The sequence below is a fragment of the Girardinichthys multiradiatus genome, chromosome 13, assembly GCF_021462225.1.
Source record: "Girardinichthys multiradiatus isolate DD_20200921_A chromosome 13, DD_fGirMul_XY1, whole genome shotgun sequence".
Classification (NCBI taxonomy): Eukaryota; Metazoa; Chordata; class Actinopteri; order Cyprinodontiformes; family Goodeidae; genus Girardinichthys; species Girardinichthys multiradiatus.
The window spans coordinates 35,149,364-35,175,010 of record NC_061806.1 but is presented as its reverse complement, the minus strand read 5'-3'; the positions used below and the strand labels follow the sequence as shown (position 1 = coordinate 35,175,010).

The following is a 25,647-nucleotide window of genomic DNA, read 5'->3' as shown; positions in this document are numbered from 1 at the left end:
AAACAATGACAACTTATACACATTCTTCAGATACTACATAGTTCATAGCTTTGTGAGCTTCTCACAGCTAAATTCACTGCATTTGAGTTAATTAGAGGCACGTCGGTAGATGCATCTCAAGGCAACCTCTCAAACACACTTCAATAACATCTGGAAGAGAACTGTTGACCTCCCGCAGTCTGGTTCATCATTAGGAACAAATTTCAGATGGCTGATGGTGCCACATTCATCTGGTTAAACAATTATATGCTAGTATAAACACGATCGGAATGTCCAGCCATCATACTCTCCAAAAGGGAGACATTTCAGTGTCCCAGGGAACACGTTTTGTTGCAAAATGTGCATATCAGCCCCAGAACAACTGCAAAAGACAATGTGAACATGCTGGCTGAAGCTGGTAAGATTGTAACAAGTCCTGTACTGACATGGGTCTGAAGGCCACGCAGAGAGGAGGAACGTCAAAGCCAGTTTGTCCCATCAGGTACAAAGACCTTGTTTTTGGAGACATGTCTGGTGGTGTGATGAAACTTAATTGTAAATGTTTGGTAATAATCATTGTTACATTTGAAGGAGGAAAAAAAAGGAAGCTTGCAAGCCTGAGAACACAATTTCGACTATGAAGTGCCTGGATGGCAGCTTCATGTTTTCTGTGGATGTTTTTGATGCAGGAGGGAGTGGTGCCCTTCACAAAAATAGATTACATCAATAGGGAAGAACATTATGTCAACATTACAAGATGTCACCCAGAAAGTTCTTCAAAATGAACAATGTGCCACAGCAAAAGCAGAATAAGCCACAAAGTAAATTTAGGACAACAAACTCTGTGTTTTGGAGAGACCATTACAAAAGCCTGATCTTAATATCACAGAAAATATGTGGGGTGAGCAGAAAAGATGTGTATTCATTCTTCAATAGGCAGTTTTACCTCTACTCTCTCTCTCTTATTATTCTGGCATTTAGCAATTAGAAATAATTCTCGTTATCCTAATCGACCCAAAACAAGGGAATATCATATAGTAAGAGAAAAGATTATGTCTTTTTATACAGTGTATATAAATATCTGGTATGAACTGTATACATGCATTTTCTGCTTTTATAAATTAGATGTTAATAGAAATATTCAAGGAATACAAATATTACGAAATGTGGTGCAGCACAAAAAACATCTCTGTAATTATGTACCATTTAAAATTATTCTAATAATTTTTCTTTTTAGTCTTTTATTTGCAGAATCACCAATGGAAAAGCACTCTTAGGCATCTGAAAAAAGAACACATGCTTTCTTAAAGTGTTTTTTATTCCTTTTATGGGGAGGGGGATTGGGGGTAACACAGTTGCACGAGCACAAAGATTACAAATTTATTGATCAGTTTAATTTTCCTTGTTTCACCTATTTTTCTCTCTTAAAAGTGCATGTTGTGTTAGGAAGACACATTTTGACTTTTGGCATTCTGCAAATTAGCTGTAGGTGGAGGGCATCCCTGCAAACGTCTCATCTACTCAGAAAAAGGCAACCTGATGCCTTCGTCTTCTTTGCATAAATCTGCAGAAAGAGACAGAAGCAACATGAGCAGTTCATTGTGATTTAACTATAGAGCAGAGAAACCTCAAAGCTACGTACCTTTCTCAGGATTGAAGAGGAAGTCTAGTTCTCCAGAGAAGCCGAGGCAGCTCGCCTGCTTCTTAAAATGCTCCAAATCTGACTCCGTCAGGGTCTGGCCTTTGCCTGGAAACCAGAAAAACAAAAATGGAAATTATGCTTTGGAAGAAAATTAAGATATTTTAGGTGATTGACTGGTTTCCTCTAACCTAAAATGTACAGAGAGCGAGCACTGATTTCCTCAGGCAATTCCAGGTTGCTCAATTTCATGACGTGAAGGAGATTTTTGATGTTTTTGGCAGTGTTGTTTATCATGAAGACCAAGCAGCCATCACAGCTCGGGAGCACTTGAAATTCAGACGTCATGTTAAGTTCTGGGTATAAACACAAAAAAAATGGAAAAACATGAATAAGATAACAGACTGGAACATTTCTTAAACACCTCAAATGAATCAGAATTACTCAACGGATGCTAAATTAGTCAAACCAAAAAGCTGACTGACCACATCATCAATATGTATTATTTAAAAATGAAAATCAGTAAAAATATGGATAAAAAATTATGGAAAATTATAAATAAAAGGTGTTAGTTAGATCAATTAGATTTTTCTTAAAAAAACAGATGTGAAATCATCCTCGAGTGCTTCAATTTGAAACTACTGAATTGCAACTGACCAGCTACAGGAAAACCTCTCCAGCAGGATTTTTGACTCTTTTTAACAGATCAGATAGGATAACATACGTGAGGCTTTTATGGTGTCGCCCTCTATCTTCATGGTAAGTGCGTATTTAATGCAGGTTCCGTTCCTGGCAAAAATATTGGGAAAAAAAGTAAATTCACAACATTAAGAAGCAATTTTCAGAGTCATCTAATGTTCATTGGAAAGTTGTTTAAAAAGCTTTTGAGTTCATGTGAAACTGGGACTACTTTTAAAGATCCATAAGACTAGACTGATCTCTGCAAAGTCAAATTTTATTATAGGTAAGGTAAGGTATGTTTATTTATATAGCGCTTTTCAGCAACGAGACACTCAAAGCGCTGTACATACAATTACAATACAATCACAAAGCAAATAAACACAGATACAGACACAGAAAAACAAATCAAATGATAAAATCAAACTACAGAGGTAATTTAAAAAGGTTAAATAAAATAAAGAGAATAGAATGATGGACAAGAAAATGAAAGGAAAATTGGACTGAAAATGCAACTAATCATGCCTAGATGGCCCAGTCAAAGGCCACTCTAAACAAATAAGTTTTTAATCTTGATTTAAAGCAACTTAGGGTTTTGGCGTTTTACAGTTTTCTGGCAGTTTATTCCAGATTAGTGGAACATAAGAACTAAAAGCTGCTTCTCCATGTTTGGTTCTGGTTCTTGGTATGTAGAGTAGATTTGAGCCAGAAGATCTGAGAGGTCTGGGTGGTTGATACACTGACAACATGTCTGTAATGTATTTTGGTGCTAAGCCATTCAGTGATTTATAGACTAACAGAAGTATTTTAAAGTCTATTCTCTGAGCTACAGGGAGCCAGTGTAGGGACTTTAGAACCGGGGTGATGTGCTCCACTTTCATAGTTCTAGTGAGGATGCGGGCAGCAGCGTTCTGGATCAACTGCAGCTGTCTGATCGACTTTTTAGGCAGACCTGTGAAGACACTGTTGCAGTAATCAATTCTACTAAAGATGAACGCATGAATTAGTTTTTCAAGGTCCTGCTGAGACATTAATCCTTTAATCCTGGAGATGTTCTTTAGGTGATAGAAGGCCGACCTTGTTACTACCTTTATGTGCCTCTGAAGGTTCAGGTCTGAGTCCATCACTACACCCAAGTTTCGAGCCTGACTGGTGGTTTCTAGCTGTATTAACTGAAGCTGTGTGCTAACTTTTAAACGCTCTTCCTTTGGTCCAAAGATTATTACTTCAGTTTTGGTTTGATTCAGCTGAAGAAAATTTAAGCCCATCCATGCATTGATTTCTTCTAAGCATTTACCCAGCGCTTGAATGGGTTCATAGTCACCTGGTGACATGGTAACGTATAGCTGTGTGTCGTCTGCATAGTTATGATAACTTACGTTGTTGTTTATTAAAATCTGAGTTAGGGGGAGCATGTAGATATTGAATAGAAGGGGCCCTAAGATGGACCCTTGGGGAACGCCAAATGTGATTTTTGTGGTCTCTGATGTAAAGTTACCTACTGACACAAAAATGTCCCTGTCCTTCAAGTAGGATTTAAACCAGTTGAGTGCTGTACCAGAAAGGCCGACCCAATTTTCCAGGCGCTCTAATAAAATGGAGTGATCAACAGTGTCGAATGCTGCACTAAGATCCAATAATACCAGCACTGTGGTTCTTCCACAGTCTGCATTTATACGGATGTCATTGAACACCTTGACAAGAGCAGTCTCTGTACTGTGGTGAGCAGGAAGCCTGACTGGAAGACATCAAAGCGGCTGGTCATTGTTAGGAAGTTGTTTAACTGTTGGAACACAGCTTTTTCAATTATCTTACTGATGAAGGGGAGGTTTGATATAGGCCTGTAGTTCTGTAGTAGCAGCTTGTCCAAGTTGCTCTTTTTCAATAGAGGTTTGATAATTGCTGTTTTTAGGGCCTGGGGGAAAACACCTGACAAAAGGGACGTGTTTATTATTTGTGTTAAATCAGATGTTATTACAGGAAAAGCTTTCTCAAGCAAAGCTGTGGGTAAAAGATCGAGACAGCAGGAAGAAGAGCTCAGTTGCTGTACGATTTCTTCTAAGATTTTGCAGTTTATTTGGTGAAATTGGGAAATTTTGTCAAAATCAGTTCTAGTTGGAGACAACATTGGTTCTGGAGTTGATGTGGATGTTCTGACTGCCTCTCTGATCTTTTGGGTTTTTTCAGTAAAGAATTTAGCAAATTCATTGCAGGCCCTGGTAGAGTGGAGTTCAGATGCAACAGTTACAGGAGCGTTTGTTAACCTGTCGACCGTGGCAAATAATGCAAGAGCATTGTTAATGTTTTTGCTGATGATCTCAGAAAAGAAAGATTCTCTTGCATTTTTCAGTTGTAGGTTATATCTGTAAACTCTCTCTTTATAGATAATATAGTGAATCTGGAGTCCAGTCTTTCTCCACCTGCGTTCAGCTTTTCAACACTCCTTTTTTTCCCTTCTGACTGGTGGAGCACTTCTCCATGGAGACATTTTCTTCCCAAAACGACTTTCACTTTAATTGGAGCAATTGAATCAATGATATCCGAGATTTTAGAATGAAAGTTTTCTACCAGCTCATCTACAGTGTTACAGGGCAAAGTGGAGGTAGAAGAGTAAATCTGGTTAAATGTTTCAGCAGCACCGTCCTTAAAGATGCGTTTTCTTATCATGTCTCTTTGGCAAACTGAGTCATTGCAGATGATGCTTTCAAAGATAACAGAAAAGTGGTCAGATAGAGCAACATCAGTTACAGACACCTTGGAAATGTTTAGACCCTTAGTGATGATCAAGTCCAAAATATGTCCCTGTTTGTGTGTTTGCTGTTTAACATGTTGAGTCAAACCAACATTTCTAAGAGTGTCACATAGATCTATTGTCTTCAGGATTGTCCATGTGAATCTTGAAGTCTCCCACAATAATTAAACAGTCATAGTCAACACATATCACAGATAAAAGCTCATTAAAATCACTGATAAAGTTTGTTTTGGACTTAGGAGGCCTGTAAATATTCAAGAACATGGTTCGGACTGGGCTCTTTACCTGGAGAGCCAAATATTCAAAAGAGTCAAATTTGCCCAGAAATACTTTTTTACACTTTAGTAAATCTTTAAATAAAGTGGCCACCCCTCCACCTTTTCTTTGCTGTCTGCTCTCACAAAGAATATTGTAGTTTGGAGGCATCGCCTCTATCAGAATGGGAGCTTCATTAAATTCATGTAACGATGTTTCTGTTAAAAACATAACATCAAGATCGTGGTCAATAATGAAGTCATTAATTAAAAATGATTTTCCTGACAGATCTAAGGTTCAATAAAGCCAGTTTATATGACTTAATTGCTGATATTAACTCTGTGTCTGGTTGTACCTGACAGTTTATGGCTTTTTTTGATTGTTTATTACTGTCTCTTATCCTTTTGGCTTTGTTCTTTCTGTCACGTATAAGCACAGAGATTTTACAACTATCTCCTATTAGGGGCCCAGGTTTTTCCTGGACATGCTCATTTCTGATAGTTACCACTGGGGCCCAGACTGTATCACAGAGAAGTGATTTGAAGGTCCTGATTAGGAGGAGATAGATTAGGAGGTGGTGGAGGTCTGCGGCATTTGGAAAATGTTGGTTTAGTAGCAGGGCCTCGGCCACGGGGGGTGTTGAATGGAGAAGATGTCAGAGCCATTTGGGTCCCGATTTTAAAAGCTCCTTTCATGTTATCAGAATCCAGTAAAGCAAAAAGCGGGCTCAGTGGGGAGATGGGAGAGTTCTGTGCGGTCTGGGTCTGGGGTGAGGGGGGGTTTACCGGGGGTGTCGGTCTGGGTCTGGGTTTGGGGGGATGGGGGTATAATGGGGGGGTCCACTTCTCCTGTGGATTTCGACGGGGAGACCTTTTGTGATGACCTCTCTTTCTCAGCCAACTGGTTGATTGTTTCTGCTGGAGCTGTTGGAGGCAGAGTTTTCATTGTTGTTGATACTCCATGTTCTCTGTTGAAGGTCGAAGCTGCTGGCGGATTATTTACTGAATAGAAGAGATGCGAGACGTCTGGCGTCTGGCTTGTTCAAACAGAAACCATCTTGCTTGAAGAGTTGTCTTTTTATCCCAAAAAATATTAAAGTTGTCGATGAAGTTCACAGGTGTGGTAGCACGTTTTTTTCAACCACTTATTAATCATCAGAAGTCTGGAAAAAACCTCGTCTCCACAAAAAATCGGTGCAAATAAATATAGAATATAGAATATAGAATACAATTTTTATTCATTTGCTTGTTATGTATTTTTATCACATTATTTATTTCTCTAACTTTGTTATGCTTTTCTTTTTATGTAGTAGATGCGTATTTGTACAGTGAACTTACATCTTGCTTGCCTGTTCCATAACAACATGAGCGTTGCCTGCCGGCGACGCTGTACTGTTCACCCAGGAGCTCTCGGTTATCTTCAACATGAGTCTATAAAAGTCATGATCCGTGTAACCCGCAAGTAAATTCATTTTTCCGTACATCTGCAAACAAAGAGGAAGTTGGTTACTTGTCAGACCATCCATTAAACATGCGTTCATAGAAATTATTGGAGATATAAGGAGATAACTGACTTTATCTTAAATATTTGTCGTGTTTTATTGTTTGAAGATGGTAAAAGTCTGCTGATTAGCTTACAGTAAGTGAAGGAACTATAATTTGAATAAGCATAACCATGAACATTTTTTGTTTCAGAATGTCGGATAAAGGTTTTGTATCAAAAGCATTTCAAAAAAAATTTCTTTCTTGAAATCCTGCTGGGACAAATGTTTCATGAGGAGCTGACAGCCATTGCTTGACTGGATTGTAAGAACTTTACAAAGAATTTAGCAAAAATAAGGATTACAACGCCTAAAACATTTCACACTTTCCTTCTAACTTAAAAAAAACATTTCTAAAATTTTATGCATTGCATTTCCTATATTTTAAAGTAGACACACAAGTCAATCCCTGGTCACACTATTGTGTATTTGCCTTTGTTTCACAAACAATCCCACACTGCACAACAGGCACAACCTTAAATATATAATTTTATTTAGCACCTTTTGAGTCAGTTGCTACATCCAATGTTATTGACTTTAGCTGTTCTTGTTGGATTTTCCTGATATTTGCTCATTTGAAAACATTGAAAAACCTTGATATCACAAACATTGGACATGTTTTCAGAGCTGGTGAAAAAATGAGACTCAAACTGGTCTGGAAGGTTGCCAACAGCAACGCTGAAGGAGCCGCAGGATTTCTCTAAGAAGTGCTGGTTGTGTTCTCCTTAAGATAACAATCTGCTATATTTGTCATTTGTCTAGACCAAAACAATTGCAGGGTATGTGTACACATTATGGCATAAGGAGAAAATATTGAAAAAACAAGACAGAATAATTTTATTTCAAAGAGAACATCAAGGCCTGACTAAAATCTTCCAAAACCTTGTGGGAGGATGTGTTATGTTCCTATGAAACTTGATATAGCCCAAACTTGAACAGATGGGCTATATTTATCAATGCAGTTTTTGACACTAAAACAAAATTTCATGCCAAAAGAACACGCTATAGCGAAATATGATAGTGGCATCGTCATGCTCAAGGGTTGCTTTCCTCCAGACAGAACTGAAGTTTTTTGTGAAGGTGGATGAAGTTATGAATCGTTCCAAATAATATTCATTTTTGGCCCAAAGCTTCAGTTCTCGGCTTTAAAGCTGTAGATGAAAAGGGATTTCGTTTTTTTGGCCACGCAGTAAGTCCAACCATCTATTCAAATCCACAACAAAATGACTTCCTGAGAGATAAACAAAGCTTTCCAAACACCCAGCCACAGTCCAGAACTAAATTTGACAGAAAATCTCCGGTAGCGTTTTTCCACCGAAGGAATTGTCATTCTTGAACCGGTTCAGTTCCGGGTGTTTCGGACTTTGGTGTTTTTTTGAGTACCAATGTGTGTTTCCACCAGTTTTGGGAACAGCATGAGTCATTAACAGTCGCCGTTACACAACGCAGGGGGAAATGGTGATAGTGAGACAGTGGAGGTTGCTGAGCTGTACACAATGTTCCATCTAATCCAAAAAAAAAAGCATCAACATTAAATACGGAATAAGAGAAGGATAAGAACAATGGTAAGTTCAATGTTTTCCTTTGCATTGCAGTATCTGAGAGAAAAAATTAAGCAATAGTTATACAATGCATGATTAGTGTGTTTTTGCAAACATAAATAGTATTTATATGGCACATTCTTTGTGTGCGCCTCTGTACTTGTCGCTTCTATTGTCTGCAGCTTCGGCAGTGACGTTGCGGTTTGTGTAGAAATTCAGGTATTCCGTGGTTCCCGAGCTGAACCAGAGTAATCATCCTGGAACCTCTTTTTGTTGGTAGAAATACGCATCACACGTACGGGAACTAGAACGAGCTCCGAAACGTGTTGGAAAAGGGGTATGGAAAGTCTTCAGAAGAAGGTCGTGGACAAGAGACGTCCTCAAAATATGATGGATTTGGAGATTTCTTTGCTAGATAGAATGGGAACTCTAGAGATGCCAAGCCAAACGACTCCAACTACAGTAGAATTACGATGAAATGGAATCAAAGGAGGTTCAACAGAGTTTTAGTTCATGGTGTGTGTGTGCACACTTATGCAACCAGCTTATTGCACCTTCTTTATTTTGTTTTCTGTCTTTAAACAAATTAGTTTGTTTTACAGTCGAGTTATACGGGATATCTATTATATTTAAGGTTGAAAAACCATTAAAAACATTTATAATGGTCTGTTTTTTTACATCACAAAAACCAAGCACTTTAACAGGGGTGTGTACATTTTTGAGAGTCATTGTATTTCTGGTTTTCAAACAGATTTCCAGGACACTCTGTGATAAGAATCATAACATAAAACCTTTTCACACTAAATGTTGTTATTGTATTTAACAAAAATACAAAACTTAGCCATGGAAATGTAAAAAGTATACACCTAAGACAATGAGGGCAGATATTGTTATTGCAGTAGGAGCTGAATGAGTAAATCCAGAATACAAATTTGTATTATTCGTAATTGAATACATGAGAGAAGGTCTTTACCACGGACGGGTCGGCCAGAGAGATGGGTGAAACCAGCGGCTGGCATTCTTCAGTTGTAAGAGCTGAGCTGGTCAGAAGCAACGAGGCAAAGAGCAGAGTGCTGAGCCACATGTTCATAATGATGGATTAGCTTCAGAGGAAATCTGAAGGAAAGACGCAGTCAATAACGTTCCATCTGCTTTAACAGATTTAAAGCCACTTATCCAGTGAGCTGCTTTAATTTTATACAACCTGATGGCGTAACAAGTCCGTGGACTTTCCAGCTGTTGTGTAAGAACTGTTTTTTTGTGCCGTCGTTTCCTTTTTTTCAGTAAAATAAAAAAAAAAAAACAACAACAAACTGATCATCTCTGGTGATTAAAGGTTTGGACCTTGTGACATTTTGTGGGTTTTGTGTCAATCATTTGCTTTTTTGTTTGACTGACTTTGGAAACCAAGGACTTCCAAACTTACAACATGCACTCCATGTTGCGCAGCGGAGGCCTTTGTATCGAGTTCTAATCTGCACAGAGAAAGGCTTCTGGATCAGAAGTCAAACTCCACAACAACTTTGTTTAACCCTCATGTTTAACCGCTGCTAAGTTGAGTCTGAATTTAACAAATGGGTTTGTGAGCAAAACAAAGGCAAGAGAAGCTGCTGATTATCACATGTCCATTAGTTGTGAGTTTAGGTGGTGAGATTAATGCAGAACTAAAATTAATATTTAAATACTGAAATCTTTCTATTTTATCAAGTACAGGAACCCAGACTTAAATTATGTATAGTTTAACCAAGGGATTCCTGCATGTTAGTGAGAAATCTATGTACTCTGTGTCATAAAAAGTAAACAGGGAGCATAATGACAACTCAAAGAGTGTTTTTTCTTAACTCTCTATGTTAAACTCTATTTTTTGTAGCTCTCTATGTTTTTTGTAAAATGAAGATATTCCTTTACAGATGGCCTCATGGTCAAATATAGTTTGTCATGTAATCAAAGATAGCACATTTTGGCTTTTAACTTCTAAATGCTTGGTGACACAGACTAAAAAGTTGCATGGACACAATCATCCCTAGATGACTGTGCTTCACATGGGCTAGGTCTCACCAATTTTTGGCAATATTTTGCTTTTCTACATGGCTAATTATCATAATCAAAATTTTATCATTTTCACAATGACTTTGCATGCAACATCTATGATTCCAACAAGCTTAAAAAGGTTTGAAGGAACAATTTCTCAAGCTTGAGTATGACAACCCTTATGCAAGTAAATGTTTTATTGCTTGCTAAATAGTTCATTGCTAACATCCCACACATTGTAAGATATACTTGGATGAAGCCCATATGTCAAGTTAGAACTGTGCATGAAACAATTTCACTGATAGGTGGTGCAATGCTGGAGAAGTCTGTCTTGCAAAAATGGCTAAATAGATTTTTATGAAACAAAGTACATTCAGGCTAATGCTCTGAGCCAGATCTTCAAAATGCTAATGATTGGTCAAAGTATTGGCTTATAAATGAAAAAGTACAAGCAGATTTAAAAGCACTTCTGGAAGGCAACAATGCTTAGAACTGTGCCACAGTGCAGCTTGTGCTAATAACAAAGATAATTAACATCTCACGAGCAGATTTTTAAAGAACGTGCAAACCCTAATGTGCTGTTTTAAAAAAAAACTTTTGTGCAGAAACCTTTTCTGCATCTGGCAACTTTTATTGGAGTACAACTGACAGACAACCAGTAGGAGATGGGCTGGGTTAGCTGGGCACATAGAGAGAGGTGCCAAAGGCCAGACTTACAAACAAAGCTTGAACCCCTGTTATAAGTGGTTGCAGCCCTAGTTTTATACTACACTTTATGTGGCACCTTGGAGTTTTCCGGGCATTTGGAAGTTGTTGAGGGGAAAAAGTACAATTACGCTGACTAATAGATTTACATTGTGTGCAAATTTTCTTCGGTTAGAGGTAAAAAGATTTCTGTAGAGATAAAACTGTAGGAGCATGTTCAAAGGAGACTTTGTCTCATTCATTATTCAGCTTCACTCTGAAAGGTGCATCAATGGACTGTCACAGTGCAAAATTGTACTGGCACAAGGAAGATGAGAAAAAGATGTGTCAAAACTTTAATTATTTAGTAGGATTTGGCAACATTTGTCACATTTAGGGCAAAAACGCTATTATTATTATTGTCTCCACAGATGTGAATCATTGAGTAAATATTTCACATGAAATTTTATTTAAAAAAGGCAATTGTTCAGGTTTTGTCCAGACAGATAAACATTACTTCACTCTGTGTACGTATTATCCTACAGGGATCAAAAGGTCAGAACACAGTTTTGGAAAACACTTTCTTCTGAGAGACACCAGGAGTAAAATGGAGTCAAATATCCAAAACAACACCTAATATGCAGGCTGGTGGAGAATGGTCTTTACATTTTTTCCAGTTTAAAAACATCTGTTTTGGTCTAGCCCACATGGTGTCTTTAGACTCACTGGATCAGAGTACTCTGGACTGCAGAAAAATGATGATGATGATGTACATAATTGGATGTTTGATATCAGGATTTCTGCTTTTTGGAGTCGAGAAATTCGGAAAACGTCAGCAGCTGTTCTGGCAATTGTGAGGCTGCCTGGCATGTATGATGGGATCTTCAGGGCGATCAGCACTCAGACTGAGATGTTATGTGAGCTGAATCGCAGACTGGATGTGATCCTTAGGATCGCAGGCAGGTTGCGGTTCCTGGATTCAGGGGTGAAATGGGATAAATCTTGGAGAAAGTTGTTCGCTTGGATCTGGCGAAAGACCAGGAATTTGGCTGTTTGGATTCGCCTTTGAGAAGCACCAGCGAGACTCTCAAGACTGACGGAAAATTAAGAGTCAACCTAACCCAAATAATTATTGTTTTTCTGAATCTGGCTCCCCTGCACGGCCTTGATGGCTGGCATTCTTCAACCTCTCCTGGAAGTTATGTAAACATGACGTTCTGCTCCCTCTGCCCCCTCCCTTCTCTGTGGACATCTGTGGACCTGCTCAGAACTTTGTGGCCGGTTGATGAACATTCCAACGTACCATCAAGGACAATGGCCTCTGTGACAGCGCTTCATGGACTTACTTGCACACACTCACTTGCACACACACACATGCTCAAGATAAACATATGCACCCCCTAACATCGCCTTCACCGTTCCCGGCATGATGTTGTTTTGTAAACTTGTTGCTTCTTTGTGCTGAGGTTTTTTGCAATCTCAAACTGTATCCTGCTAAGGATAAAGTGTGAAATATGATTTTTTACCTCTACTTACCTAATGTGGCCTCTTTTCTCATCTAGCAAGGGCAGCGCCTGTGAGTGGGCAGCAAAGCCTCGGTGACCCGTCCCCCCCTTGTCTTGTGTCATGATGTATGTTTGGATGGGTTGTACTGGAATTCTAATTTCCCCTCGGGGATCAATAAAGTATCTTTGAATTGAATTGAATTTGATCCCAAACTGTTGCATTGAGAGTTAAGTTTTTCACAGCAACAATCTGGATCCTCCCTGAGAAACAAAGCTGAGAACACCAACAAAGAGGATTTTCAGCAGAATGTTAGGCAGTTCCTGCATGTTAGAGATGTTTGACAGGCTCAATAAGAAAACTTTAATGCCTTATGTCTTAAACTGAACCCTTCTTGAGATTTCTCCACACATTAATTACAGGGTATGGCTGTTGCATTGCTTGGAAATGGTTTTGAGGTGGCACCTAACAGGTTCAGACACAAGAAAATTCTGGTGTATTATGTTTTGGTGATTTAGGAAACTGAATAAAAAATTCACGTATGTCCCAGATAAAATCAGGATATGCCAGTTTGTTTGTACGAGCTTTTGTTCATGCACCGACATCCATACGGACAGTTACTGGGTGATAACAGACACAGATTTTAAGTGTAGTGCTAACGTCAAAGCCAGACCAGACCTGCTGTTCTCCCGCACATCCACCTTTACTTCTGCAAGCTCCACCTGTTTGTTTATTTTTATCATTAAACCCTTATTTATACTGGTAGTCTAATTGAGACACGAGTTCCCATTTACAAAAGAGACCTCTTGGCACATGTGTAAAAACTTATATTTGTGATTCATCAAAGGTCAGGAGCAGCAGCTCAGAGGCTCCTCATCTTTGTGGGTTTATTCCAAAATGTTTAATAAAAGAGGCTGCTGAGATTAAACTTAACAGAAGACATAACCACAGGTTTTTAAACCTTCATCACTTCATGAGCTCAAAAATTAAGCATTTTGCTTAGAGTCAGTTGTTCAATTATCCTCAGATAGTGAGTTAATTATTCTGTTATTGAATTTTATTAGTTGTTTTTAACAAAACTCCCTGCAGCATGAATATTGGGCCCCTGCTGTCAATTCTTTGTAATACTCCTTCCTGCCATTATGATAACACTTCCATTTCCGAAGGTTGGAGCACAGTCAGGGGAATTTTTGACTAGTATTCTTTGTATAGTCTTACTACATTGTCCAGAGACCCTTTATTTGATTTGGCTAAACTGAGAAAACTTTTACCTACAGTAAAATATTTCATACCTTCATCCTTTTTATCCAGTTGTCTTATTCACTCAAGTGTTTCACCTTGGCAATTTTCTCACAGTGGGATAAACTATATAAAAATATTGTTTCCGAGCAATTTACGAGAAATTTGTATCTATAATAATAATAGTAAATGTAATAGTACAAATAATAGTATAATTAAAAGGAAATTAAATCCTCTGCTTGTTTGTTTGAGCTTTTAGTGAACTGTAACTTGCATATATAACAGCTCACAATATTTGCTGAGTCACAATAACAGTACCAACATGTGGGCCTATAAACATCGATCTGAAGCACAAAGCATCTGAAATGAGTTGAAGAGAAAACAAAGAAAAAAAGCCTACTAGTTACTTTTTAAAAAGTAACTAAAAAGTGTAGAAAAGGGCCAAATGAGGTAAATTGTAAAATGGAAAAATTAATTAAGATGTAAAATGCACCCAGCAATCCAGAAAAGACAAGACTTGAGTATATATACTAGTAGAAAGAGACACTTCAGTTCAGCTAATGATTACCACACACACACACACACACACACACACACACACACACACACACACACACACATAAAGGTTTAAAACAATCCATAGTACTAATTTTTAAATAATTTAAATGTCCTTTTTATTTCTGTCACCTAAAAACAATTCCTAGCAGTCGTTTATTCTTAGGCTTTTCCAGCTACAGAGTGACAAAAGAACACGAACGAAAATGTGATCATATGTTAAATTTGATTATGTGCAGTGCTTGTAGTAGCAGTTAATAAACACTAGAAGGAGTCAGAGTTTAACTAACTAACCTGGCTTGAAACACAACCATGAGAAGAGAACAATGCCCCCCAAAAATCCGTTTAAGATGCAAATGACAGAGGTAAGAGTTTGACTCTATTCATCCTGAATCATAATCAGACTGCAGGCAGCTGAGACGGTACCATATTTCATATGCACCAGCCCACCTTGCAACTCTGCAAGAATAACTGGATATAGACAATAGATGAAAAGATGGAGTGTCCCAGCCAGGCTGATTTGTAAGTTGGTTCGCTGAAATACCATTAGAAACATGCAAAAAAGCTGGTCAGCAATTATGAAAAGGGTTTGATTGCTGTAATACCAATAAAGATTTTTACGATGAACTTTGAGAAGAGTATAAATGAAGGGAAACCTGCGAGCTGCAAGAACTGTGAACTAGGACAGGCTTAACTTGGGACACATGAAAAGTGGGATGGACACGTAGAGAGGAAGGCAAACGAAGATGTACAGCAGAGGGACCAACAAGGGACTCGATTACATAGGGGCCAATGAGACGGGGGGATAGTTTCTTAGACATAGACTTAAGTGGTATGTCCCGGGAGGACAACCAAACCCTCTGACAAGGTTTGTACGCTGGACCGGGGCGCCTCCTACGGTCCGCAACCCTCTGGTTTCGGTTAGCAGTACGATGAAGTGCTGCTATGGTAGATCTCCACACCCTTCTACACCGATGCATGTGGTATCGGACGGAGGTAACGCCGATGTCCCGTTCATCCGTTGCAAACAAGGGGGGCTGGTAACCAACAGATGCTTTCAAATGGGTAGATACCAGTAGCAGAAGAAACCTGGGAATTAATCGCATATTCAACCCAAGGCAAATTTGCACTCCAGTCTAACGGGTTTGCTGAGGTAACACATCTAAGTGAGGACTCGAGTAGTTGGTTCAGTCTCTCAACCTGACCGTTAGGCTGAGGGTGGTGGCCAGAAATCAATGATAGTTTAGCTCCAAGAGAGGAACAAAACTGCTTCCAAACTTGTGATACAAACTGAGGACCACCGTCTGACAGAGTGACTAGTGGGATGCCGTGCAACCTGAAAACGTGCTTAACCAATAACTGAGCTGTTTGGAAGGCCGAGGGAAATTTTCTTAAAGGGATCAGGTGACAAGCCTTAGAAAAACTATCAATAACAGTCATAATAACAGTCATGCTGCACGACAACGGCAACCCAGATACAAAGTCCAGAGTAATGTGTGACCAGGGGTGCTTAGGAACACACAGGGGTTGGAGCAAACTGGAGGGTGGTTGACTACTGCACTTGTTTCTGGCACAATCAGGGCAGGCCAGTACCCAGTCCTTCACAAGGAAGGCAAGGAAGGCCACCAAAAATGCCTCCTGATTAAGGCTATAGTTCACCGCCAAGCAGAAAACTTGGCGGTATGGAACCATTGGATTACTCGTGCCCTTACAACAGTAAGAACATAAGTTAGATTGGCAGGACCTGTTCCAGGATCCTGCTCAGTGCACTGGGCCTGGGCTACTAAGTCCTCGATGTCCCAGGACACCCCTCCTATATACCAATGGGGAGGAACAATGGGTTCGGGTTCCTTTTCTGAATCGTCAGGTGAATACAGCCGAGAAAGGGCATCAGGCTTCATGTTCTTAGCACCAGGTGTGAAAGAAATGGACAAGTTAAACCGTGAAAAGAAAAGGGACCAACGTGCCTGCCTAGGGTTTAATCTTTTAGCAGACTGCAAGTATGCTAGATTTCTATGATCAGTCCAGACTAAAATAGGGTGTGTAGTTCCCTCTAACCAATGCCTCCACTCTTCTAAGGCTAGTTTTATCGCTAGCAGCTCTCTGTCCCCAACATCATAATTTCTTTCAGAGCTACCCAGATGGCGTGAGAAGAACCCACAAGGATGTAGCTTGCCGTCATCACTGGACTGCTGCGAGAGCACTGCCCCCACCCCAGTATCAGAAGCGTCGACCTCCAGCACAAACTGTCTGGAAGGATCTGGGTGGACCAGAATGGGTACTTGGGCGAATCTCTCCTTGAGGGCGTGGAATGCCTGGTCAGCTGCTTTTGTCCATCGAAAACAGATCTTGGTGGAAGTTAGAGCGGCGAGAGCCGACACAGTTTGGCTGTAGTTGCAGGTCCCTCCGGCACCTGGACTCCACAGGAACCTATGCCACGATCCTGTTTGTGGATTTCAGCTCTGCCTTCAACACCATCGTCCCAGTTCTGCTAAAGGAGAAGCTCTCCCAGCTGAGTGTGCCCGACTCTACCTGCAGGTGGATCACTGACTTCCTGTCTGACAGGAAGCAGCGCGTGAGGCTGGGGAAGCACGTCTCTGACTCCCTGACCATCAGCACCGGTTCCCCCCAAGGCTGTGTTCTCTCTCCTCTGCTCTTCTCCCTGTACACCAACAGCTGCACCTCCAGTCACCAGTCTGTCAAGCTTCTGAAGTTTGCGGACGACACCACCCTGATCGGACTCATCTCTGATGGTGACGAGTCCGCGTATAGATGGGAGGTGGACCATCTGTTGGACTGGTGCAGCCAGAACAACCTTGAGCTCAACGCTCTAAAGACAGTGGAGATGGTTGTGGACTTCAGGCAGAACCCAGCCCCACCTGCCCCCATCACCCTCTGTGACTCCACAATTGACACTGTGGAATCTTTCTGCTTCCTGGGAACCATCATCTCCCAGGATCTCAAGTGGGAGCCAAACATCAGTTCCCTCATCAAGAAAGCCCAGCAGAGGATGTTCTTCCTGCGGCAGCTGAAGAAATTCAACCTGCCAAAGACTATGATGGTGCACTTCTACACAGCCATCATCGAGTCCATCCTCACCTCCTCCATCACCATCTGGTACGCCGCTGCTACAGCCAAGGATAAGGGCAGGCTGCAACGTGTAATTCGGTCTGCTGAGAAGGTGATTGGCTGCAGTCTACTGTCGCTCCAGGAACTGTACACCTCCAGGACCCTGAAGCGGGCAGGGAAGATTCTGGCTGATCCCTCCCACCCCGGTCACAGACTCTTTGAAACTCTCCCCTCTGGCAGGAGGCTGCGGTCCATCCGGAACAAAACCTCACGCCACAAAAACAGTTTTTTCCCATCTGCCACCAGCCTGGTTAACAAAGCCCGGAAACCACCCTGACACTCTCCTTTCCCCCACACCCCCCCTGTTTTTGCTGACAGGACACCTGTAACCTGAAACTCTATGCGTTACATTAACGCTCAGCATGGACTCCTGCTTTACTTGCACTGCCATATTTGCACAATGATCACCTGCACTGTTGTATTGCTCTTGCATCTTATACTGCTCTATACTTACTCTCACTCACTTAAAACTGTGCACATATATTTATATTATATTGTAGATATGTTTATACTGTTTAATTTGTATTGTATTGCACCGACTACGCCAAAACAAATCCCTTGTATGTCCAAAAACGTACTTGGCAATAAAGCTTTTCTGATTCTGATTCTGATTCTGATGAAACGTCGGTAAAAGTTGGCGAAGCCCAGGAACCTCTGCAACTGTTTCCGGGAATCAGGAACCGGTCACTCCAAAACTGCCTTCACTTTCTCAGGGTCCGAACGCATCTGTCCATCCTCGAGGATGAAGCCCAGGAAGGGCAAAGAAGACTTGTGAAACTCGCACTTCTCTGCTTTCACGAATAGGCAATTTTCTAAGAGTCTCTGTAAAACCTGACGGACGTGTTGTCGATGCTCCTCCAAGTTGCGAGAATAGATCAGGATATAATCTAAATAAATGAAAACAAAAATGTTCAGAAAGTCCCTTAGTACATCATTCACAAGTGCCTGGAACACAACAGGAGCATTGCAGAGTCCGAAGGGCATTACCAGGTACTCAAAATGTCCGAGTGGGGTCTTAAAAGCGGTCTTCCACTCATCCCCCTGGCGGATCCTGACTAAATGATATGCATTTCTAAGAACCAGTTTAGTGAATACAGTGGCTTCACGTACGGGTTCAAAAGCAGAGGTAAGTAATGGTGGGGGATACTTATTCTTAATTGTGATATTGTTTAAACCCCTATAATCAATGCAGGGTCGTAGTGACCCATCCTTCTTACTGACGAAGAAGAAGCAAGCTCCTAAAGGTGAAGAGGAGGGACGGATTAACCCTGCTGCGAGCGACTCATTAATGTATTTCTCCAAAGATTGTTGCTCAAGCTTGGAAACAGGGTATAACCTACTTGAAGGTAACGTAGCTCTGGGAAGTAAATCTATGGAGCAGTCATAAGGCCTGTGGGGGGGTAGTGACAGAGCCTTGGTCTTATTAAATGCCTTTTTCAAGTCTAAATACTCCCTGGGAACCCGGGAAAGGTCAGAAAAATCGATTGCTTCAGTGACTGGAGAGACTGGGGGTAAAACAACTGCAGATTTTAGACAAGAGGGGCTGCACTTGGTGGACCAGGACTCTATCCTGCACTCAGTCCAGTTAATATGAGGATTATGTTTATGCACCCAGGGGAAACCTAACCCTAAGGCATGCGTGGTAACAGGAAACACAAAGAAAGTAATCTTCTCCCGGTTATTACTTGAGAGGAGCAGACCCAAAGGCTTAGTACAATGGGTGATTTGTTGGAGGCTCTTACCATCTAAAGTGGCAACCTGACGGGGTTTATCAAGTGGCACAGTTTCTGCCTGGGGTTTGACATAACAGTGTTCTTTCAAAGTTCTCCTTCTCTCTCTTAGTCGACTATCCAGTCAAATAGCTAAAGCAATAAACTCTTCTAAAGGTTCGAGTTCGTTAACCAATACCAGTTCGTCCATTAATGGCTCATCTAGGGCATGAAAAAAGGCAGATTTTAGAGCGCGACTATCCCAGCCTGACGCTGCTGCCAGTATACAAAAATCAATAGCAAATTTGAAAAGGGGTCTATTCAGTAGCTTTAAAGTCCATCGCTTTCGGCAAGAAACTGCCAGGTCAAAATCAAAGTAACAATTTCCTCTAAACTCCTTCTCAAACTCAGAAAATGTGCAACCAAACTGTGAACTGTTAGGAAAGCGGGACGTAAAGCCCAACGTAAAGCCTTCCCTGTCAAAAGACCAATAATATAAGCGATTTTAGGGTTGTCATGGGGAAAGGAATGGGGAGAACGGTTAAACACTAGTGTACATTGTAATAAAAAACCCCTGCAATTCCCCGCCTCACCGGAATACTTGTCAGGACTGGGTGAAGACACGTCACGGGCATAAGGAAGTCGAAGAGTCTCCAAAGGTACTCCAAAAATATGCTTTAGCAATGCAAGGCAGCGATCCAGCCTGGGTAGTATCCAGGTAGTCTCGATCACTGAGGGCTAACACTCGAGCGGTGAGATGCTGTCTGCCTGCTGCTTGAATACACTGAAGCTCAACAGTGAAGATAGGGAACACCTGTCACCTCCACCAGTACTCCAGCACCTGCTAAAAACCAAGCACACACACACACACACACACACACACACACACACACACACACACACACACACATAGCCGTGTGGCCACCACGACAAGTTCAGTCAACTGGAGCTGTGTTGCTGCTTACACGGGATCTTTCTCACACTCGTCAGAACATATCAAGCATAACTTACCAATTTAGGCGGTCTATTAAAGCTGAAAAACATCCGCTGCACTCTGCAATTCATTCGCTGCTGTTACTACAGGCTTCTGCTTGGTTCCCTTCAGCCCCTCCACCATGCCAACATCCTCTGTTGGCTCCTCATTTGATATCAGAAACAGACTCCTTGGTTGAATAGCAGTAATTTCAAACCAAAACATGCCAGGGGCATGAATAATTTTGGGATTAACTTTATTTGACTAATTCTTTGTAGGGAATTACTGTGTTACAGCAACATAACAATGTATTGGAGCTCCCCTGAAACATATAGGAAATCAGGCCCTGACTGAAATTGGACACCGCTGTTTTAGATGTTTTTATGCTTCAACAGACCTGATAACATATATATAATTACCTCCTCTGCCTGTCACTTGCCACAGTACATTCCTGTTAATGACCAATTAATTTAAATCAGGCTTGCTAAAGCAGTAAGAATATGGAACATTGGGGAACACCTCCCTGCAACCAGCTGAAGACAGGACTGAAGCATAATGTCCCATGTTGTATTTGTAACACTTGAAACTTAATGAACATGTTTCAGCAAACAAAGATTTAGTATTAGTTTCGTTAGTGCTTCTTGCCCAATTCCACCATGAATATACAATATATATATCATTGTATTTTTCCATAGCTGTTGGTTTTTCTGTATAGGAAAACCAACAGCTATGGAAAAATACAACAAGAAAGCCCTTTTAATCTATTATGAAAGCTTTAAAGGTTTAAATCCTCATGTAGAATAACAAAGAAGTTGTGAAAGAAAAGCTTCATAAAGAAATAAAATAAGCAATTTTCTTCCAGCAAGTACTAAATAAAAATATAAATAGTGTGAACATTGTTACAGGAAGATTAGTGTCAGTTGTATTTTATATTGCAATTAGAATTATCAGCGAGAAGGTGTTATGGACTTAATGAGAGATAGAAAAAATGTCAGGAATCCCAGGGTTTATTTTCTGCTGTGCTGATGATGAATAAAATTGACTGTATTAGAGTTAAATTACTTCATCATATTTTGTTAGACTTTTTTTCTCTCAGCTGGAAGTGGTGCCTCTGGACCACAGGCTGAAGGTGATTGGTTGCTGCTCTCGGCTTTTTACTATCATGCATTCATTGCCTCACTTTCCTACAAGGCAAGAACTCCCAGACAAACAGACATTAATAAAGAAACAAGACAGAAAATCCAATGAACCACAGATAACAGAAAATGTAGTTTAGTACAGGATTTTATCATGAATGTTTAATTGTTTATGTGCATCTTTGAATCACACAAAAACTTTGTTTACACTAAAGAAATTGAGCCGCTGTAAGATTGTCAGTCTGCAAAGATTTACAAATCCTTACACAATGAGACCTGCAGGTTTAGAGTATGTTTATTAGAGATTGACGGGTATTCACAACATAAACAGGTCTGCACCCTATCGGCTGTTTGACTAAATATTTTATTTGGACCTACTTCTCTTTCCTGATAAATCACGTTGCAGTGATTTGTCCTACTAGATCTGGAATCTAGATATTTGATTGCCCCAAGACAGAGTTTTAAAGGCTTAATCCAGTTTTCCAGTGTCTGCCTACAGCACCCCTAAAGTACTTCTCCTCCTAATTTTAATATCAGACTAAGATAACCTGAGTTTAAATGAAAGGCTGTTTTCAAATGATGAGATTTTTTTTTAAGAAAAAAGATACCAAAAACATCTATTTACCAAAAATAGCACAAAGGTACATCTCATTTTATTCTATAAAACATTGTGATGATCTTCAAGACTTCTGGGAAAATGTTCTGTGAACTGACGAGAGAAACCTTTTTAGGAGTTGTTTGTCCAGTTACATCTAGGCTAAAACAAAGAACATCAGAAAAAAATATCACAGTCAAACATGGTGGTGTTAGTGTGATGATCTGGGGTTTAAGCTATTCCCTTAAACTATTCCCCTCAGTTTGTCTTCATACAGCTTTATTTAATTGGTTCATATTTGTACTTTGTTTCAGTCCAGCCTTTAATGCATTCCATAGATCTACATCACACACACTCTTTTTGGTCGTTCAGATGCATTGTCTTTTTAAATCACCCTCTACTTCTAAATTATAACCCCCATCTCAGTTTTTGAATAGTGTCTGGAAGTCGACAACTTCTTGCTTTGAACATAAGTTGCACAGTTTTAAATTTTTCAAGGACCCAGAATTTCAGTAGCAATTTCAGATTGCTTTCTTTTGTAGTACGTACAGTAGCTGTAGGTTTCTTCTTTATTTGTTGCCACAAACCTCCACACAACAACCCAAATAAAGTAAGACTAGTGTATTCTATAAATTAAACGGTGATTCAAGTTTAAATTGGACTTAAGTTCAATGTGGCTTATTTGAAACAATGGATAGAAGAGTGGGCTGACATTTCTTCACAGTGATAAGGTCAAGCAAACACTTGATGGGAATTGTTGCTGTCGATGACGACACAATCAGTTATTAGGTTACGTAAGGTTGGTTTGGATAGCTACTTTTCTTAATAAATAAAATTATTTAATTTATGTATTCACTCAGATTATATTTGTCTGATTTTTAAAATTAGTTTGATGATCTGAAAAATGTAAATGCGACAAAAAAAAAGCAAAAGCAGAACAAATCAGTATTGTGTTAAATACTTTTTCACCGCACTGCAATTTTGCTTTAGTGTCACTGTCTTATTTCTTCTACTACATCAAATTCCCATTAAAATTTTATACTCCAGTTGTGCATAGAAAATATGTGGCACCTCTGAGTTGTTTCAATATGTCCAAAACATCTGTGGCAGCCTGGTTTAGCTTGAACTCCATTTTCTTTCTAAGACGGGTTTCTACGTAGGCCGTAGAAGCACAAATGACATATGTGTATATATATAACATTAGATATAACAGTTATTACAATGGAATACAAAAAACTAAACATATTATTTGTGGTGATCAGTGAGATATTTTCAACCAAGGTTGATGAGTTTTTTTTTTTTTTGGTTATACACTTGTTTGAATTGTGCCACCGAAAGATCTTTATCTGAAGAATCAAATAGCCTTATCACTTAGCATTTTTTCTGAATCACAACAAAAGAAAAGTGGAAAACCGTAGCCCTTTGAGTAGACACCCGTAGTTTGGTGAGAAAATGGCTTGTGACAACGTTTCGCTGTCAAAACACATTGGAAGTGTTAACATAAAGTGCGTTGAGACAATATAAATCACTTGACCTCAACCACAAGTAGTTTTTCAATAAGTGGTAATGCTTGAAATCTATATCTGAAAAATAATAGGGGCATCGTGTTTGAAAGCAACACACCACCAATGTGTTTGTTGTACAGAAAAATGTCACGGTCTGTGGCTGTAGAGGACCAAAATGCAGACAAGCACTGGGCAGCAGCATGATGAGAAAAAGCTTCTTTCTTCAATCAAAGATTTTCAAAAAAAAAAAGCTTTACATGAGTAGTTCTCAAAAAACTTACAAGAGTTATCCAAAACTTACACGAATCTTCCAAGAAACATAATACCTGCAGAACACAAGAGGGTAGTGAACGGGAGAAACCAGCAACTGGTAATGGGAAAACAATGAACTTTTAAACTGAGGGAAGTGAGTGTGGAACAAAGGAATGAGAGGCAGGCAATCAGCAGGGATTAGAGACAGGTGTGGACCGGGTATGCAGGGAGGCTGAAGAACAGGTGGAACTGATTACATAACTAAACCATGGGAGAAGGGATTAAATAACAAACCCAGGGAAACAGATCTAAGAAAACTATAACAACCTAAGAATTGAACAGTGCAGTCATATTCAGTTATTTATTCAAATTGGATAAAAAGTTTTTCTATCTAAGGAAACCCATTAGATTGCATCGAGTCAGAGATTTGTAGCATTCACTCCTCCTGGATGAGCATGTAGAGACAGTGGACAGTCACTGGCGTTGACTTTGCAGCAATCGCTCATACTGAGCATGCATGTAGCGACAGTGGAGAGGAAAAACTCACTTTTAACAGGGAGAACAAGACTCAGTGTGAGAGGCCATCTGCCACGACCGACTGGGGGTTTGAGAGAACAGAGCAGAGACACAAAGAGAACAAAGAAGCACTGATCCAGGAGTCCTTTCTATGGGAAGGAAAAGTAAATGTTAATGGATGTAGCTCCTTTCACCTAGAAAGAAAGAACAGATAAACTCTGAGCCAGTTTAGAGTCTGAAAGAGAGCACATAGAGTTAGTCACAGTAAAAGCTCAGTTTATTGTTATATCTAGGAGAGAGAAAGTGTCATTATGTCCTCCAGCAGCCTAAGCCTATAGCAGCATAACTAAACTAAACCCAAACAACTAATAATGCTGAAATAAAGCACACACAAGAATGCAAGAATTCAGGAATAAATAAGAAAAATAAACTATCAAAACCCCACAGAACAAAAACACAAACCAGAACCCAAAATGGCAGAACCTGACAAAAACAAACAAATGTGTTTTGCCCAAAGTGAAACAATGGTACCATATTATTATTGTTGTCATGACAACTAAAGACCAACCAATCAGAGTTTATGTGCCACAAATATGTAATTTGAAGTGGATCAGATCATTTATATTACTGTTGTACATAACATTAGAATTTACTAGTTTTAACCAGGTAAATCATCACTGTTTTCAATTTAACATTCAGAAACACTTTACTGTATTAGTATACACCTAAAGCTATCCATAGCATACCAGTGACACATATTTTATTGGTAAATGGTGAGTAAAATCAACTGAAAGTTGTTTCTTTGGCACAGTGATACATGAGGGAATAGGCTGAAGTGCCTCCATACCAAAACTATAGTGCAACACTAAACAGGTCAATCACTTAAAGCTAAATGTTGTATTGATCAGCCTCCTCACCAACAAATAGGACATCCACAGTGTACTGTAAACGCGCAAAAGACAAACGTCTTCTCTGATCCTCCCACGCTGTGAAATCTTAACTGAGCTGAGTGTCAGGATGACATGCTGCAAACAGTAAATGAGGGCCTTTTACTTTTAGACATTTAAAGATGCTATTTTCTACATAATTAAACATGGAGGTAGTTCAGTTTCACTAAGAGTAGAGAAGGTCAAAGTCAGTCAAAGATGCTGGTGGTGGAGAAAAAGACTGCAATAAACATGAAATGACTGAAGCAGAAAGGTGAAATTAAATTGCTGTGACTGCTTGATCAATCAGAGATCTGAGCCCAGAGATTCTGGATAATCTCAGAAGACCTCTCCACGAGAATAGTATTCAAGGCCTGTGGTTTTTGTGTTTCTAAAGCAAATTCTTTTTAAAAATACATTCACCCAGTAAAGCCTTTAAAAAAGAATGATTGGGACTTGGGATTGATGATAAGTGGGGAACAATATTAAGGTTTCTCTTTGTAAACCTCA

The 25,647-nt window shown here is 39.8% G+C and overlaps 1 protein-coding gene across 1 annotated transcript; it reads right to left on the bottom strand.

Annotated features, from left to right (window-relative positions):
* Positions 1 to 1,279: 1,279 nt before the first annotated feature.
* On the bottom strand, positions 1,280 to 9,566 carry LOC124878909. The gene is made up of 6 exons (XM_047383091.1): positions 9,358 to 9,566; positions 6,641 to 6,786; positions 2,343 to 2,407; positions 1,810 to 1,974; positions 1,622 to 1,726; positions 1,280 to 1,543 (listed from the first exon to the last, which is right to left on the bottom strand). The coding sequence occupies exons 1-6, from the start codon at positions 9,472 to 9,474 to the stop codon at positions 1,497 to 1,499; spliced, it is 645 nt and encodes a 214-aa protein (XP_047239047.1). The 5' UTR covers positions 9,475 to 9,566; the 3' UTR covers positions 1,280 to 1,496.
* Positions 9,567 to 25,647: the final 16,081 nt, after the last annotated feature.